Below are 19,944 nucleotides of genomic sequence, written 5' to 3'. Positions count from 1 at the left end.
TCTTGGCCTTTAATTAGTGAAATATGCTTTCTGCATAATTTCCTTTCCTCTTTTGTACTAAAAATCCTTAGAACATATACAAATTTATGAGTTATCTTATAGAAGCTAGATTAAGCAAAAAGCAATTATATCAACCCAGGTTCAGTTTATTAAGAGAATCTACCAATTTTTATTTGAAGTGATGTTTATAAAGAATGCAAACAATAACTGCAGAGGAAAGAAAGAACAAAATATGTAGCTATGTTGCTGACTCATAGTATTCCAGCTATGTAAAAACTTTAATAATAAGGAGAGTTGAAAAATATGAAACAACTATAAAAATCAGTTTCTCGACTTCTTTTGTGAACTGGCATAAAAACAAACAAAGGACAAACTAAAATGATTTTATAAATACGATTATTCTTTTCTTAATCATCGATATCACAAGATTTCCAGAGAATGGTGCCATTGAGGGATTAGGAGTTTTCTCTTCATACAGCAAATTTAGCTGCACCTGATAAAATGAGTGATGAGGAAGAAACACTGTTGGAACTTTCTTTGATCCAACCTTGTAAGAAATAACAAATATTAAAACTGTTATGCCGTAGTTTAACTTGTCTGCATTTGGCACTCTTTATTAAGATGCTTTCCACCTCTGCAATATACAGAAAAGTTTTAACTAATTTTTCATAACCTAGTGATTCTCAAGGCATCAAATATCTTTGTATTGAAGGTCATCTTAAACATTTTCAAGGGTGGGCTATCTTATTTTTCAACTTGGGAAAGCTCAAGAAGGCACAGACATAATGGTATGAATGAAACTAGCCTTCTTTTCTACTCATGTGGAATCATAAATTGTTAGTCACTCAAAACTAATTACTATTATGTGATTTATTTGAAAGTCCAAGACTCTTAATGACTGCTTCCCCAGGGTCACACTTTATTTGGGTTTCTGTTTCGCGGAAACAGCCCTGTTATCTCTGAACTAAGAAGTGGCCTTTACCAGTGATTCTGAAACCATCCCCGTAGTCATGTTTGCAGAGCGTGGCCGTGTTCAGCACTGCCAGCATCATGGATCAATGAATAACCTGATGAAGTTCAACTAGCAGGTCTGTGCTGCACTAAGTTTTTAAAAGTCATGAAATTCACATAGAAGATGTTGAGGTCATTAGTACTGCCCTGCATCTTGAGGCTGCATGTCTGATTGCTGTGATCGTGCTTGTGAGTTCAACGTCCCTGAGAAGTAGAAAGAAAAACCACACACTAAGCGGCTGTGGGGAGCAAATAGGAGAATAGGATGCTTCTTGGACAAGAAGATAAAATCAAGCTAAAAAATATTCAAGGGCAAATAGTATTCACAATGTAGCACAGAATGGGGTGAAGATGTCAGTTGATTTAAATGCTACAATCTAGGTGACCATTACATGTCAGGAATTGCTCTCTTTAAAAAACTACAACAGAAAACAAACAAACAAAAAAGCACCCAAAAACAAAGAATGTTTTTACATTATCAGTTAGGTGAAGGATTCTAACAAGGTAATTTTTAACTGATTAGCATGAAATAATATATACTGTCAGCACGCATATTTCTGTTTAAAAAGTATCTAATGACCAGAACTTATGCAAATTTATGGTATGAGAAAAAGGAAGTCAGAGTAAGTGGAATTTAATTGGGGAAAAAACAAAACAAAACAAAAAAAAGCAAAAAAACAATGGGCACATTCCTGTTTGCTACTGACCCTCTTCAGTTGCTGCTGTAACTGTTCCCGCATGGACTCAGGGCAAGTGTCCAGCTGGGTCTTCTGCTCGGAGTAAAGCTCCTGAAGCCTCTCTAGTTTTTCCCTTTCAGCATCAAGCTTTACCTTCTCCTGAAGTTCAGAAATCAGAAAATAGAAGAATAGAAATTACCTTCACACCTAAGCAGGCGTTAGTGAACATTTCCCAAGGATCACACATACAGTACAGTATACGCAAACTCTAGGTATCCTATGAACGTAGAAACATAGGTTAGTGACTAGGGAAAGGGGGTATAAGTGGAAGTAGAAACAAGGGACCCATTTCTGTATTCTCAAAACACAATCTACATCCTGGAGTATTGGCAATGACCCCCATCCTTCCTTCCTTCCTTCATGCCACCACGTTACAAAAGCCGGGGAAGCAACGGTAATGTTGGTCAACGGTCAACAAAGAACAAAAGCAATGCCAACTGAATTCCTAAGACAGCCTTGCAGAGTCACTTGGCAGAGAGCCAGACAATGAAAAGCATTTACCTCAAGTGCTGTGGGAGTCCAATTTGCTCAAGACATTTCTTAGGCAAGCTTTGAAAATCACTGAAATTTTATTCCCATGTCGGAGGCACATTAGGCACTTTAGGTAATACCCCAGCATCCGAAACAGTTCTAGCTATCTGGTAAACCTCAGTGCTTAAGCAATGAGAGGATCTGATTCCAAGGAGAACATCTAATTCAGAGGCTGAGAGAGCTAGTAAAAAAAAAGACTTGACCAAGCAGTGAGAGGAAGGTATATAAGAGACACTGAATGTGTGACATTTACTGTGGAGATAAGAACTTCCCCTACAAGGACTGACTGAAAAAATAAGTGCAACATGGACTGTGAAAAAAGAGAAGAGGAGAACACCCAGGAGTCAGAGAATAGAAGAGAAAAGAGAAGATAGCACTAAATCCCCCCTAAGTCACACACTCCAAAGTGACCCGGACACTTTCCAGAGTATAATAGGCGAATCTGTAATACAGTGATTATCAGGCCTTCCAATGCCACTTGGTAAACAAACAAAACTTCAACCTGTTTAGTGCTGGTCTTCCCAACTTGTGTTCCCTTTATGATACTCTGAATCCTTGACATAAACTTCAGACCTGATTCTCTCCTTGCGGAACCCTCTCGGACTACACAAAAGCAATTTATGAAGCATGACCGCAGTTTCACCCTCAGTAAGCAAAATACCATGTCCTTCCTTCCTTTCCTTCATTCATTCCGTGTGAATTGGTAAAAATAAAACTGGTTTCTAAGTATATTACAGAAGTATTTTTTTTAAAGATGAAGCTCTGTAGTAGTCCTATGAAATTATACTTACTATAACTTCTTCATCCAAAAGGCCATGATTTCCTGTGTAAACATATATTTAGATTCTTTATAAAAGATGTTATGGGTTTTTTTTGTTGTTTTTTTAAAGTCTAAAACTGTATGACATCAATACCTATGCCAGTTCACTTGAGTCTCTATTTTTGGCTTAAATTTTAAAGTGTCAAGAGCATTTTAGAAATGTATGTTTTGATTTAGAAATGCATTCTTTTCTCATAATGATTAAATCCAGAAATCATAAAACTAAAATCCTACTTCATATATCAACCTAAAGATGATTCTGCAACTTATATCTCAGCAGATTGTAAGGACAGTGTTCTTGCCTTGAATGGCAAGTTTGCTCATTGGGCACATACATTGAGCAGGAACTGGAGAAAGTAATGACACTGTTCACAGGAAAAAAAAGGATTCTCAAGTGCTAATTCATAGTAAAACTGAAAATACTGGCAGGATCAGTTGGATTCAGTCTTTACTTTTAGAATCAATCATTTTTCCCTTAATAAAACAGCAATACAGAGTACCCATTGTCTTTTGGCCAATAAAATGTATTTCCTCTGTGTGTGGATCAAAGATGGCCCTCTTTAAAAAGCAAACAATGTTATCCAAAAACAATTCTGTTTCTAGATATTACATCACCAAATTTTGCAGTAAATCTAGTTCCAAACAGAAAGTTAAGCAAATAAGAAAACCATTTATTCCAATTAAATACCATAAGTTCAAAGCCCCCAAATTTAAAGTTATATTTGATAAAAAAACACTGATACAATATTTGATATATGAAAAGGTGCTGGCCTAAAACACAGGTCTCAATCCAAAAGAAAGAAACAATTGCTCTGATATCCTCATTTTAAAAAAATTGTTAATAATAGATGACAAATGAACAGCTAATAAAAAATACCTTCTGTTTACATAGTGCCTTCCTCCTGAGGTGCTCAAAACGTTTCGCAATTCCATACAAGGGGGCGGTTAGAAGAATTATGCAAGCAGGCACCATCAGAACCTTCTGCAGCTTCTCTGCGATTTACCAGTAAGGCTGTGACCACTACCTAGGTCTCAGAGCAAAAGCTCAGTGGGGCCAAGGATAGGGCAAAGGAAGTAAAGGGGAAGGATGAAAGAAGGACTAGTGGCAGGTGTGCCTGGCCATAAATCACAGAGGACCACAGAGGTGACAACAGTCCTGCCAGAGCCAGAAGTAGACCAACTCTGAGTCAGAAAGAAATTAATATTCCTCTCTCCTATTTACTGCCCAGGAAGTTTGCAGAGGAAAATTAGCTCCAAACAGTAGTTAATTAGAGCTGAAAGTATCACCTAATACAGCGAAGGTAAAATAGATGGACAAATTAGACGGCGTTCTAATTGCTTTTTACAATTATTGCGTTATAATTGCTTTTTACAATTATTGCGTTATAATTGCTTTTTACAGGGATTCTTGCTTTTTACATGTAAAATATAAAAACAGGGTGTTATTCTCTGCCTCCAGATTTAAAACTCACCTATACCAATGACCATAGCACAGTGATATTTTCCAAACATAAAATTGGGAAAGAGTATAACTTTTTTAAAGATTCATAAAATTGATTTTCAGGAAATACATGAATTAAGATAAATTTTTAATATTTTAACAAATTTAACTTTGTTGACAAAATAAATTTCAAGGAATTGGGACACACCAGGAAAACCCAGGTGTACAGGGGCCATTTACAAAACCAAGATCAGACCAAGATTCCCTAGAGACACAGCTGCTTCCATCAGCACTGTTCTTGCATTGACTTGTCCTCGTCACCAATTCATTGCCAGATGGTGCCTGTTTTGTGTATTTAAGACTGATGTTCCCGAGGTGTATATTCAGCCAAAAGTAAATTATTCGTAGGCAAATGAAAGTAGAAATCAGTACATAAACCAGGCTTATTGTTATTTCCATAGTGAGTTGTTCATTCACTCACTCAATAAATACTTACAAGGGGCAAGAGGTAGAGAAGAAAGGGAACTTGATCACTTCTCATGAAGTACAGGCTATTCAGCTCTGTGGTTCTTAGCCCAGACTGCGTATTAGAATACCTTCTGTGAGCTTTTCAATATGTTATTTCCAGGCCTCCACTTAGTCAGAAAGGCTAAGGAATGAGCCTCTAAAAAATTTCGCCAGCCCAGCAGGAGTGGCTCAGTTGGTTGAGTGTCGTCCTGTGCGCTGAAAGGTTGCCGGTTCAATTCCCAGTCAGGGCATATACCTAAACTGTGGATTCGACCCCTGGCCGGGCACGTAAGGAAGGCAACAGATCAATGTTCCTCTCTCACATCGATGTTTCTCTCTCCCTTCCTCTCTCTAAGGTTGTCCTCGGGTGAGAATAACAACAAACAAAAAAACAACAAAAATCTCTCCAACTTTTCTAATATGCAGCCAGGATGACAATCACTGATTTAGCCACCCAGGATGATGTGAAAGGCAAAAGTTAAGATGCTACCACAGGGTACACCAGAAATTGTTCTTAAATATTTGGTCTTAGTACCTTTGTTTCATAATATAAAAGGCTTCTCTTACAAGTAACATCACAGTTGTTTTTGTCCCAAATTTTTACATTCATATTAAATGCCTCAAGTAAACTAAACAAAAAATTGGACTGTGAGAGATTTCAATATCCAATATGCATTCAGAGAGAAATGGTGCATTTAAAATTCAGGTGCAAAATGATTCTCTTCTAATAGACAAATGGTCAGGAGTGGTTATAAAGTTACCCTAAATAATTGGAATTTGCACAAAAGAATTGCCAATAATCTTGAATGAACGTAATAGTCCAAGGATTGTCATAGGACCACTTATGTTGCTAGATCTGTGGTTAGAAGACAGTAACATAAGTTTTCTCTCTTTTAAGCTGTATTCTTGAACTGAGAGTTAACCTGTTGGTTCTATCTGAATTTCAATACCACACAGAAATTCTTGAATACCAATGAAAAAAATCATTTTAGCATATCTGAGTGTGCAATACTTGTTAAGCAGATGGGTCAAGATTATTCTGAAAAGATTCTTACTTTTAAAAAATATATTTTATTGATTTTTTACAGAGAGGAAGGGAGAGGGATAGAGAGTTAGAAACATCGATGAGAGAGAAACATCGATCAGCTGCCTCCTGCACACTCCCTACTGGGTATGTGCCTGCAACCAAGGTACATGCCCTTGACCGGAATCGAACCCGGGACCCTTGAGTCTTCAAGCCAATGCTCTATCCACTGAGCCAAACTGGTTAGGGCAGATTCTTACTCTGTAAGCTTGTATGGCTGCTAGTTAAAACAGAGGACACTCAGTTAAATTTTAACTTCAGGTAAACAATAAATTACCTTTTAATGTAAGTATGTCCCAAATAATGCATGAGACATAATTATACCAAAAATGTCTTTTATTTTTCACACTGTCGTGCTATGAACCCATAGGGAATGGGTTCCCGCAGCTCAGGCTCCTTTTCATTGGTTCTCACACAGTGTGCCTCTCTGGGTGGAACAGGCTGGCGCTTCAGCTGAACCCAGGTTTCTTTCTCTGTGGCTCCCTGCCTCTTCTGATCACTTTCCTTCACACGTTTCAGGGAGCTATCTCAGCTCTTAGAGTGTTTAATACGCTCAGTACATACATTCATTCTGTTGGCCAGATCTTACCCTTAACTTGTTTGTTCACAACAATGTCCACCACATGTTGGATGACATGCAGACTCTTCCAGTTTTGCTATGGGAACATTTGTGAACACTGTACTTCCCTTGATGCCTACATCATCTTTTTTGTAGATTTGCATGTATGTGGCCAAAAGAACAATTCCACGTTTTCTAAAAGGCTCAGAAAACACATAGTGGGTGCCTCTCTTCTTTCCCTTTGTGTTAGTCATTTTGGTGAATTACTGAAGGATGGTTATTCCAGCCCAAAGGAAAAAGTTATTTTCTGTGTATTGGAAATGCAAATGTAACTGAGCATATATATATTGGTTTGATAAGGTTTTCTTGAAAATTAAGATCCATCTTTGTAACTTCCAAACTGTTTAGCACAGAATCCAGCACACACTAGGTAATAGGAACATGAAACATTGGGTCAGATTTTGAATGGGTACAATGATCGGTTAAAATTCATAGTCCCTAAGCCATCATTTTTAAGGGTGGTCCATCCAAAATCCTCTCTGTACACCCTAGAGTCCCTTTCCTTAACATTTTCTAAACACTGTGGGGTTGTCTATCAGGCAGGCATCCTCCTTGGTTCATGGATTAGGCAACTGTTTTAAGCCCCAAACCACTTATCTGAAATTCTTAAGGCCACAAGTGTTCCAGATTTCAGAATATTCTTAATTTTAGAGGGGTGACACAGTTCATATAGCATATATTATATGGCATTTCCAGTGAGGTTGGGAAGATACCTTTACTCAAACATATTACCATTACTACAGCTACTTAAGAATATTCACACCAAGTGAATATTAGTCAAAGTCAGGTTTTGCGACCAACTAAATTTTGGTGCCAACCTTACTAAAGGACTTTTTTCCCCCCATAAAACTTTTCAGATTTTTGAATTGCAGAGGAATGATATAAACCTATGTCAACAAATGGAGATGATCGAGAACCCATTCTCTGTCTGCCTCTGAGGCATTTTCCTATATTTCATTTTAGGATTTTTTTCCTTTGGCTTTGACATTTTAATTACAAAATTAATGGATATTTAGTGTAAAAAACTTGGAAAACTAAAACACTAGGAATTTATGTAATCAAACAACCACCAGAAAAAAATACCCTAATCTGGAATCCTGTTGATTTAATCCGCAAATCCTTGATATATTTCCACATCCTCTAACCAGGGAGCTAACTTTGAAATGTAAGAAAAAAGCACGGGAAGCGCTGGGTCCCTCTGAGCATGGACTGCGATTTGGCCAATGCTCTGCACTCAAGAGGCATTAACACTTTGCTAAGGAATTCGGGGCCTGGCTCATGGTCTTCCCCTGGCTCTGCAGGAAGGATGGGGAGGAAGTAACAGGTACTTTGGCAAGATAATAATGGGCAATAAAATTTAACCATTTGAAATACAGTGATATATGCTTATTGTAGAAAAATCAGTCCATTAATTTAAGATTTCACTCAGAAGCATGTTGTATGGCATAGAGTGATTTAAGCTTCAGTTCACAACTTTAAGATTATTTGGCTATAAAATGTGCAGGTCTGGATGGCTACAGAATATCATAATCTACCTGAGTGAGGACCATTAAGAAAACACAGAAGAAAAACCTTCTTAAACGAACACATATGCCCATACCTTCTCAGCAACTGCCCCAAATGGGACTTTGCCTTGGCTGAAGGCAGTGGAAGGAAGGGAAGCTGGCTCCGCACAAGGCATCTGCCCAAACTGAGCTCCCACAGTCTGGTGGCCTTCCCACTCTCGGTCACCAAGCCCAGTAAAGTAAAGCAGTTTACTAGAGCAGAGATGAACAATCCTCTCTCCTTTCACCCATCCCCCCAAAACATGATGGCCTCTTTGCTTACTGCTTCGTCAACTAAACATCCCCTCTGAGTTGACGTGTGAGTCGGATACTTATATCTGCTCAGGGTTTATCTGACTCATAGAGACTCTATCTGTGATGGGACCCCTGTCTGAGAACACGACAGGCAGGTGGCATTAGCTCAGAGTGACACGGAAACAAGCTTACTGATGCTCTTGACAGTGGTACCCAGAAGGGCAGTGAAAGATTGGCCCAGAGAGCCGCTGAGCAGATATTCAATACGTATATAACTGAATGCATTGTCTACATTTTATGTTACATTTATGTTTATATTTTATACTAGAGGCCTGGTGCACGAAATTCGTGCACTTCGGGGGGGCGGGGGGTTGTCCTCAGCCTGGCCTGTGTCCTCTCATAGTCCGGGACCCCTTGCGGGATATGGAGGCAGGAGAGGCTCCCGCCACCACCACTGCACTCACCAGCCATGAGCCCGGCTTCTGGCTGAGCAATCTCTCCCTGTGGGAGCACACTGACCACCAGGGGGCAACTCCTGCATTGAGCGTCTGCCCTCTGGTGGTCAGTGCACATCATAGTGACTGGTCATTCCACCGTTTGGTCGATTTGCATATTAGCCTTTTATTATATAGGATGGTAACATTTAATAAATAATAATCATCTATATTAATTTATACTAAATATATCAAATTAAATGACAGTTCCCAAATCAGTTAAAAGAAATAATACTAAAGACTGGTCTTGAGAGCCAAGGAGACTGGGTCAATAATTTCACAGCGGGATTTGAACTCTGAGGTGTTGCTAAACCTTCTTCCTAGAGCCAGGCCTACAGGATGTGCTATCAACATCTGAATCGGAGCTTGCCCAACAGGGATATGTTTTCAGGTTTTGGTTTACTCATTCCACAGTTTATATCTGATAGCAGCAACAGGTGTATGGAAAAGGAAATGAGAATTCAAAAGAGCAAAGGCCACTTCCTCCTTCTGTCTTACGCTCCGGTTCGACTGGCAGTGTGATTACAAGCCCATTGGCATGTGCAGTTGGGCCGCCCATCCCAGCTGTCCTGACACTTGGCCGCTTTGCTCTTGGGCAGGTGTTTGGCTCAGTGCTTCTGGAAAGGCCCAACCTAGACTCATCCTTAGCAGGAGATCCATGAACAATTCTCAAAGAATACTGGGTGGTATGCTGGCACTCACTACAAGCTCAGCGAACAGTCTAAAACACTGCCTTCCTCTATTTCACAGGCCAGAGAGGAAAATAAATATCTAACAAGCCCAGAACGAATGTAAATGATCATGTGTGATTCATAAAAGGACTAAAACAACAACAGGGAGAACATAATCTGAACTGCAGAGGTCTTTAAGGGCTTTTTGGAAATACTAACACTGAACCTAAGCCCTGAAAGATGTAAACAACAGACATGGAATATGAGGAAGGGAATCCAGGCAGGGCAAACTGATCCACAAGGGACCTTTTGTGGGGGTGGGTAGGGGAATAGATCTTTAAACAAATAGAAAGAAGACCACCGTGAGAGTGGTGTGAAGAAGGGGAGGGTGGTGACCGAAAGGCACATGACAAGTAAGGAATTCAGATTTATATAAAATGCAGCGGAACACAAACCTGAGCGATATGAGCTAATTTATATATATTTTTAAGAGTCACTCTGGATGCTGTGAAAAGAATGGGCTAAAGGAAAGCAAACGGGAATGGGACCAAAGAAGATATTTTGAAGACTCAGAAGAAAATACTGTTAGGTGAGATGCAGAGAAGTTGAAGTAATTGAGAGATGTGTTCATAATCAACGATGTGGGAGTGATGGAGAAGAAGTGTCAGATCTACTCCCAGGTTTCTGTATAAACATCGGGGTGGCAGAGATGCCATTTCCTGGGCTGGGAAAACCGGAGGAAGAATAGGATTGGAAAGGGAGTGGATGTGGAATGCAAGGGGAAGGATAAAATCAAGAGTTCAGTTACAGGGTGTCCAGTTGACAATATCTGAGCGTAGATGTCAGGTGGGCCACAGGATATGAGTCAGAAGTTCAGAAAAGGATGGTAGACTAAAGACAAACATGAGACGGTAACCAGCACATACAGGTTTTTGGAAGCCATGGCTATAAAATAATGTGAGGATACAAAAAAAAAAGGGTTCAGATCAGAGACAAATACTCTTAACACCTGGTTAGATAGAAACAGAGGAGCAAGCAAAGGAAACTGAGATGGAAAAGTCAGAAAGATGAGTAAGAGATAAAAATGAAAACCAGAAGAACATGGTATGGGAGGCAAAGGGGTGGGAGAGAAGGGAAGTGCCAAGAAAAAGTTGTCCCCTGTCTTGAATGCTCCTCAGGAGTCTAATCACAAGAGGATTGAAAAGCACCCCGTGAGCTGGGCAGCACCTAGGTCTTCAGTAATTTTAACAGGAGCAAATCTGATGGAGTAGTGGGAGCCTCAGCCAACTGGAATGAGAGGAATGGTTAAGCGGGAAGAGGACACACAGAGTTCTAGAACAACGAAAGAAGTTTGCCTATGATAAAGAGAAGTGAAATGAGGTATTAGCTAGTAGAATGTTTAGTTTTAAGTAATAACTTTTAAAATACTGATGTTGGCATGCTGACAGTAAAGGCCCAGTAAAGAGAAAGAAGAGGGTGAAGAGGGATATAGGACTGAAGATGTGGAGGTGAATGGCATGAGGCCCATAGCATATACAAAGGCTCTGATCTTTGAAGGGAAGAAAGAATCTTCCTTAGCTGGGAATAGATGGGATGCTTCTCATTTCTCAGTGCAGTGGGTAATTAGATCATCTCAAAGCCAGAGGGAGGAAAGGGGACCAAAGGTTTGAACAAAGCAAAGGTACAACATCTCCATACTATAAAATGGTGGAATAAGTTTGTTTGAGAATCATAGTAATGCCACAAAGCAAGACGGGGTCTCCATTTGAGTTTGGTTCTCAAGAATATGTAGCAGCATCACCGAGCCCAGTCGGTTTTCACTTCCCTCAACCTCCTCTGGAATCCTTCACCCAAAGCTAGTTTCTGCCATTTTTCACACCATGTGATGACAGATAATAATCCCACCTTCTAAGACCAACTAATCCCTTAACAGCTGCATGAGCTGATCCTATACTTCAGGCTCCCACTTGTATGCATAGCCTCTATAAGCCACCAAAACAATAATAGGAAGGATGGAGGGCACCCCCTTGCTTGCTCCTGCTCATGTTCCTGGAGTTCCACATTACCTTAGGTCTGCAGAACATAACACAACTTTCAGTGGAAGTGAGATTCAGCACTGACTCAACTTACTTCACTTTTGTGTAGAATCTGATGCTAATGACAGAGACAAATGGAACTTGTAGGCCATGCCATGCATGGGCTATACAAAGATAAGTAACTACATGGATGGGAAGGCAGAAAGGTTCACTAGGAACTTGATACCTATTCCTATGCCCCATAAGTTTTCCGAAATGACATGAATGATAAAATAGTAGTAAGTCCCAAAACACAGACATCCGATGCCTCCAACGAAAGTTTCTTGCTATCTCAGTGCAGGATCTTTGAAAAGCATTATCCTCTCATACTGCACAACTAGACAATCAACCCTTTGACTTGGTTTTGAGCTTTGAAAGAAAAATATACCTATTACCCAAATGGGTTCTTTATTATTTCAAAGTCTGGGGCTAGACGAAACACACATAAAATTTAATACGAAAAAGCTGTGCAGTTTAATCTTGACAAGCAGGAAACCAAGATATTGATGTGTAGCTTTTAATCTGACTTCAATTTCTGACAATATCTTTTTGAGCTTATTTTCTGGCACCAAGATCAAATGCCCTTATTTATAGGTCTCGAACAAAGAAGAACCTATAAAAAGGAAGCCACATTCAGCAGAAAATCCTTTCCACATATTACCAGTAGAACGTACTCAAACTGAACATTTTTTCTTTTTCTCAACTTAGTGGAGAACATGGAGAGCAAGAAAGAATAGGTTAAAGCGCGTTCTGCTTTTTCTTTCTCAAACTAGAATTTTAATTTTCAGTTTAGGCTTAGGTCAGCTGTCACTAACTCAGAATGTGAGAGGAGAGTAAATAAACTATTTCCCAGAGAAAAATAAACAAATAGACAAACAGAAAACACAACTACCACCTGGGATTCTAAAAACTACAACTTTTCATACTTTCCCTAGTAAATGTAAGCAAACTTTTAGGTCGTGGCCTCAAAAGTATAAGCAAGACCTTTTCCAGGATAAGTGACAACTGTGTTTCACAGACAGGATTCCCTGGGCAGTGTGTGAGGATCTTCTGAAAACTGCAATGTGTCTTTCAAGGAGCAGTGGACTTGCATTGAAGAACATGGCAAGGCAAGACAGGGGAGATGAATGGCTGCCCATTCATCTTTTTAATAAACAGAAAAATGAAAAGAAATGAGGCAATCATATTTGAATATGCTTAAGCCATTTCTATAGGGCACCAGTGGTAAAGAAGGTCAGTATACTAAAATAATTCTCTAAAAAACACAGTGGAATCAGAAGAGGAGAAAGACTGGTGGAAAACCATGGTAATTCATACAACATTTAGATTCAACCAAATGGGACCACCATTTTTCCCATGAAAATTGCATTCAAATTAGCATTTTCTTTTACCTTGGTCTTTTCACCAACAATGTTCTTCTCCAGTTCTGCTATCTTCCGGTTTATGTGATCCAAAATCTCCTTCTCTTTCATCAGTTCAGTTGTTTCAGATTTCTGCTCCCCTTCCAAAAGAGCACATTCCATATCCAACTGGGGACACAAAACAAAGCCCAGAAGTGTTTCACCTTTAGGGGAACTCTCAGCTGCCCACTTTAGAGGTTCATCTTTAACAGCTACAAATTCCAAGAAGTAACTACTGTATCAGCCAGATTGTGGGGCCTAGAAACTATTTCAGAGAGCCCATGAGAGGCTTAGGAGTCCTATAGAAATATATCCTATCTTCCTAGAATATAAGAAAACTAGTTATTTAATTTTTCTATGATGACCCTTTTTCTGCTTATTTCTCTGAATATTTTGCCTATCTGCTTAGTTTCAGGCTCCACCATGAACCATCTAGGGAGCGAGCATGCCTTTCTTTGTTTGTCCCTAGAGCATGGGAAGCAAAAATTGCACTCAGCCAGCATGCCTGCACTGCATTCCTTAGCAATGCCAACAGGAGGGGCTTCCAGGGTTTGTGCGCAAGCTGACAGGTGAGCAGTCCCCTTCCACTATGGGGCTGTCTGCATCATCTGTGAGTGCAAACATGCAGATCCTGCCTAGGCAGAATTATTTGCTCTTTCTCACTCCATGGAGGTAATATAAAAATGTTCCATCTCTTCAGTTATAGTTATAATTCTATAACCAGAATTACAGTCTGTGTCTATCTCCCCCTTGGTTTGCAAACCTCTAGGAAGCTAAGTCCATGCTCAATTCATATGTAAATCCCCGCTAGAATATCAACATGATATCCATCTCACAGTAAGCATGCACCAAAAATATTTATTGGGTTTGAACTTGAACACCTAAATTCATGGTACCTTGAGTCACAGTCTTGTAGCAAGTTAGAAAGCATATGCAGTAAGTCCTCACTTAACATCATCGAAAGGTTCTTGTAGTTGTGGTGAAACGATGTATAATAAAACCGAATTTTACTATAGGCCAGTTGATATAAACAAGAGTTAAGTTCCTACAGTATCTCATTAACGTTAGAATGTAACAAAGTTGAACAAAATAAGTTATTTGAGAACCTGCTGTACTAATTAAGATAAATTCAGTTATACATACAGTAAATGAAAAATGGCTGAATATGTTTACCTCTGTTTATTAAAAAAAGAAGGAAAAGAGAAATGTAAAACAAAAAAGGCATTTTTATCCTGCATATATACCCACTGAACAAATGTTTGCTCATGTTGACTTCTCTGTATTCCAATGCCTGTGTCGTAATGGGCAACAATATTTTAAAGCTAAAAACAAAAGAAAGTAAAGCAGGGAGAGAGTAAAAAATGAACTCATGGCTTATACCTCTCTGGAAGATTCATCCATCTGGTCATTTATATCTTTGATTTTTTGTTCAAGTTCCTCGAGGTTGTTCAGAATTGTTATCCGGGTCTCCTCCATTGCAGCCAGCTCCTGAATCCTTTGTTCCTCACTTATGCCCTCTGGGGTCTGCAATCAATCCACACAGAAAAGAGATGTTCACACTTGAATTCCAGAATTTCCCAGTTCATAAACCAGCCCCAGGTCTAATGTTTCCGCCTCCAGGCCTATCTGGATTCTAACAGCAGCCTTTTGACAATTTAGTAGGAACTCTGCATTTCCCTACAGAATCTCAGCAGTTGGGTTCTTAGACTAGCTCACAGAATTTATAAATTCATATATTTTTAAAATGAAATAACTAAGGTTATACAGATGAGGAAACTGTGGTCCACAGAGATTGTAGTTACTTCTTTACAAGGCAGAGACCTAGAACCTAGGCAAGACTTTGACCTCTTCCTCGGGGATCTCTTGGGCTTGCTGCTGCCTTTCATTACAAACTCCATATCTCTCCCATCTCCAAGTGAAAACATCTACAACTGTCTCTGGAATCTCTACCAAACTATTGGGTCCTACTGCTAGGGTCATCTGCAAGTGAGCTTTCATGCTTATTTCTTTCTTTCCAACACAAGGTGGAAAAAAGCAAGGGCACATCACATGTGGCCCAATCTCACTAAATGTCCCACAAAGTTAATTATCAGAACAAAACAGGCTTAATTACTTCTATGACCCCCTCCTCCAGTGATTTAAAATGAGACACCTAATATTAAGTTAATTCACATTTTGCTTTTTGTGTTAGCACACTACTTACATCTTATAGGATCTTCTTTCTATATAATGTTTAAGACACTATCTGGAAAATAGCCTTTAGTGAAATGAAACAAGGCCCTGGCCATCATTCATAAAATTATGTCATAAAAAAATGAGTTCCTAAGCAAGAAATGAGAAAGTCAAGAAAGAAATTAAGTGAGAGAAGGCATACTTACTCCCCTGAACAATTATGCCAAACTAGAAGCCCAGTGCATGACATTCGTGCATGGGTAGGGTCCCTAAACCTGGCCGGTGATCAGGGCCAATCGGGGGCCTTCCTTTTGGCTGCCAGCTGGGGCCTCCCTTCCCTGGCTGCCAGCTGGGGCCTTCTTTCATTCCATGCCTCCCCCTAGTGGTCAGTGAACATCATAGTGAGCAATGAAACTCCCCGTCTCTGGTTGAACTCCTGAGGGAACACTTTGCATATTAGGCTTTTATATATATAAATGCCCAGGGAAAAGGGAATGTTGATCATACACACAGCCAAAATATCACTGCTTGTTATTTTAAGAAAAAAAATATAGTGAATTGCAAATAGCAAATTTCAAGAATTCAGGTTAATTATCTTGTGTATCACCAAGTAGAGACCAGTCTTACTGTATGTCAAGGAATGCTGGTATATTTAAGTTTCATTACTCTTTAAAAAAGGTGTAATTTTTCATCAGTAAGTCAATGATTCTACAATTTCACAATTAGAAATTTAAAAGCAGGTCAGATAAGTAAATTATTTAAGATTATTCACTAATCATTAAAAGAAATATTCAAATGAAAAACTATAAAAATTTATTGTACCTCATTAAGTTCATTTAATTTATTTAAAAATCCTGAAAATAACTTTAAGAAGATAGGCATCATATTGTGTTCTTTTATTAATATTCTTTACTCTATACCCCACTTGCTGCTTGCTCCTTAAGGAGACTAAATGATTGAGAAGTGACAAGTATCTCAGGTTGACAAGAACAAGGATGCAGCCCTTCCAAGCTGTGACATTTAGCTTTCTAATTGCCACCTGAAATCTGTATCTTATTGACTAATAAAACAACTGTGACCTTTTTACCACAGACAATGAATCGCATTGTCCTAGTGCTTAGGTGCTTGTGGTAGGGCCTGAGGAATTCCTGTAACAGTGCATGGCATTCCGAAATCACTGACATGTAATCCTAGCAGGAAAGCCTCAAGAAGGCCGGCATCCTGTTGGGTCAACATTTCATATTAGATTTCAACTTCCAACGTGGTTTAAAAATATCTCTCCCACTGGTGGAAGCAAAGCATTAAGAGAAAACAAAAACTGAACAATCTTCAAAACCATAAAGATAGGTAATAGTGGCAATTATAAGAATCTGTATAACTCAAAGTTTCACAATAGGTATATTTAATAATAACTGGAGAGGCTGTTTATAGCAATACATACCATCTAGAAAATTACTGTGTGTTTATAGAAAGCAAAATCTTTAAAAGGAATTCTAAAACTCTGGTTTGTGATAGAATGGGGTGTGGATGTAGACCTCATTTATATCAAAATAAAGAAAACCAATAGAGAACCATGGGTGTGGTGGCCACTAAATATCTTTAGCTTTATAGGGAAAGAGAAAGCTTTAATTTTAATCTCTGTGGGATATTTTTATTGTAATGGATAGGATTCCACTGGGAGTGACATTACTTAATAAGCCCATTACACATGTATGTGCATCCCCAAGTATGCCATCTCTACAGTAATAGAAAGACACAGAGAAAGGGGAGAGAGGATAGGAACTTTGCATCTGCCTTTTTTTTGTAGATCTCTTCTTAGAAACATCTTGCAACCAGACAAGGATGCAAGTGTGAGGGTTTTCCACTGTAGACAAAGTGATTACTCAAAAGGAGAAGAGTGAAAAGTACTCACCACAAGGAAGAAAACATTTTTTGGTAACTATATGAGGTGATGAATGTTAACAAAATTTATTGTGGGAATTGTTTTGCAATATATGTTAGTCAAGCCATTATACTGTATACCTTAAACTTATATGCTGTGGTATGTCAATTATATCTCAATAAAATGGCAAGAAAAAGGAGAAGAGTGAGGTACTCTTAACTTTCACCTCAGGTGGTGGCAGACAGGTTGACAAAAGCTCATCAAAATTAGCTTATTTCCAAAGTTATCTGTACCTTTAAGTGTTTGGTAAAGCAAGTTCCAGAATGGTTATCTCCAGGTGCCTAAATATCATTAAAATCTTTGTTTTATTAAATCGGCTTAGAGTTTTTTTCACATTCCTCTCTACACTAATCCTTAGATTGATTAATAACAAACACTGTACTTTTAAAATAATTCAGTGAGCAGATTACTCCAAGAGGAAGCGCACCAAAAGCAAATGGCCAGAACTTTTTAATAAGATTCTATCTCCTGTCTTGAGGTAACATATGTCTGTCTTCAAAAAGTAATAAATGAAAAATGCATTCCCGGGAACCCGTCGCCCTCTCACTGGCACTGTCTACCAAGCTGCTGTGTGCAAACCACAGGAGCCCCTGACGTTTCCTGTCTACCAGGAGGCACAGTCGGATGCTGCTCCAAGCCTCAGAGGCCTCCTAGCCCACAAAGCACATTTGAGCAATGGAAAACATCTGTCCTGCTCTGCTCACTTACATACCAACAGCTTTCTTGTCACAGTCCTCTTCAGGAGGAAACCTGCCTCCAAAAGGATGATCCTTAGGGAGAGCTCACAGCTTAGCATCAAAACAAAATCTAGCAGATCTCCATAAGAGAAGACATGTGAAAGGACTTAGGATAAAAAGGTAGCAAAGGATTTCTGAGAAAACACAATGTGACCACAGGTCAAACTATCAAATGATGGATCATTCACTGTGCCTGAAAGACAACTCTTGAGTTTCCTTCCAGATCCTAGTTTTTTTAACAGTTGCATCTTTCTGGCAATACAGACAGATGTCGGATTTGAAGTTCCTCTCCACTGAGAATTAGAAAGGTAGATGTGGTCATTAGAAGGAAGAAGGAATTGGACAGTCTAGAGCAGTGATGGCGAACTTATGACACGCGTGTCAGAGGTGACACGCGAACTCATTTTTTTGGTTGATTTTTCTTTGTTAAATGGCATTTAAATATATAAAATAAATATCAAAAATATAAATCTTTGTTTTATTATGGTTGCAAATATCAAAAAATTTCTATATGTGACACAGCACCAGAGTTAAGTTAGGGTTTTTCAAAATGCTGACACGCCGAGCTCCAAAGGTTCGCCATCACTGGTCTAGAGTCTTGATGGTCATGATGTATACAATGGGAGAACTCAAGGTAGGTGACTTCTGACCAGGAGCATTCAACTTTTTTAACAAGAAAAATCTTGTTGCAGCCAAACAAACAAAAATAAAAACAAATTCATAAACTCTCCTGAATAGTACTGATTGTGATAAAAAATTACCTCCAGAATTTAGTACCATGATGACATATTTCTCGTAAAGAATCAGTAAGTGTCCTTCTCTTATAACAACAACAACAACAACAAAATAACTAACGTATCTTTTTTATATTTGATTCTTGGGCCATGACTGCCAAGAATCTCAGAGTCTAACTTAATGGTCAGAGCTACTTAAATAAATAAATTAACTAGTCCTATTTATTCTTAAATAAATAAATTCTTTTGATTATGGTACTTGCTTTCCCAGACTCTTTTCCTGTTTTTACTATCTTGTGTTCTAATTTTATTGTAATAAAATACTATCCTCTAATATATTTTATTATAAAATGCTCTTAAATCCCTTCTAGAGAACAGGTAGGAGAATTTTTAAAAATTTTATAGAAAAAAAATTCTTAACATGTGTGAAAAAATAGCACCAAAAATTTTTCCTTGAACTCCATTTTAAAAATCCTCAAATTTGAAAGACATTTTAAAATCAGCAAACGACCAGAAAACTAAATAATAACTATGATGACATATAAACCTTAAACTTTTATATGTCCAAAAACTTTCACAAAAAAAGCCAAAAGTCAAAGTTACCATTCATGATAAAAGACTAATTTCATTACCAAAATAGTTATTCCTCAGTAAAAACAAGGCATTTTCCAAAAATTGGGTGAGGAACATAAATAAATATATTTGAATATAAATTAACAACTAAAACAGTAAAAATATGCCCACTTTCATGCATATTAAAGACAAGCTAATTACACCTATTAGCTTAGCAAATTGAGAAATTCTGATAATAAACAGCCTTACAAAGTGTATGGAGAACCAGGTGTTCTCATAAAATAAACTGTTGAAAGTGTAACTCTTTTGAGAGTATAATTTGGAAATATTGATTAAAATAAAAAATATACAAACTCGTTGACCTAGTGTTCCACTTTTAGTAAGCAATCTCAGAGATAATATTTGCACAATATATATATATCCTAGAAAATTTGCTGCATGTAGATTTTACTAGTCAAAAACTGGAAACAACTTAAATAGTATTCCCAAACATAGAACACTAGTCAGCCATTGAAATGAATGAGGTAAAGCTGTGTATACTAATATGCAAAGATGCTCAAGACATTTAGGGAAGGGAAAATGCAGAACACTATATAT

At 38.4% G+C, this 19,944-nt stretch overlaps 1 protein-coding gene across 12 annotated transcripts in view; it reads right to left on the bottom strand.

The window, feature by feature from the left end:
- Positions 1 to 19,944, bottom strand: part of PHLDB2 (pleckstrin homology like domain family B member 2) — a 99,375-nt gene that overhangs the window by 40,694 nt on the left and 38,737 nt on the right. For 10 of the 12 annotated variants that reach the window (XM_023758665.1, XM_023758664.1, XM_023758666.1 and 7 more), the window contains exons 4-6: positions 14,570 to 14,713; positions 13,181 to 13,318; positions 1,719 to 1,847 (exon numbers count right to left, since the gene is read on the bottom strand). In XM_023758665.1, coding sequence (XP_023614433.1) covers positions 1,719 to 1,847; positions 13,181 to 13,318; positions 14,570 to 14,713 — 411 coding nt within the window. The remainder of the gene's footprint in view (positions 1 to 1,718; positions 1,848 to 13,180; positions 13,319 to 14,569; positions 14,714 to 19,944) is intronic. The other 2 variants (XM_023758668.1, XM_023758673.1) reach the window with 1 other exon arrangement.

This window comes from Myotis lucifugus, unplaced genomic scaffold (assembly GCF_000147115.1).
Source record: "Myotis lucifugus unplaced genomic scaffold, Myoluc2.0 scaffold_137, whole genome shotgun sequence".
Classification (NCBI taxonomy): domain Eukaryota; kingdom Metazoa; phylum Chordata; class Mammalia; order Chiroptera; family Vespertilionidae; genus Myotis; species Myotis lucifugus.
This window is presented reverse-complemented; position numbering and strand designations above follow the sequence as displayed.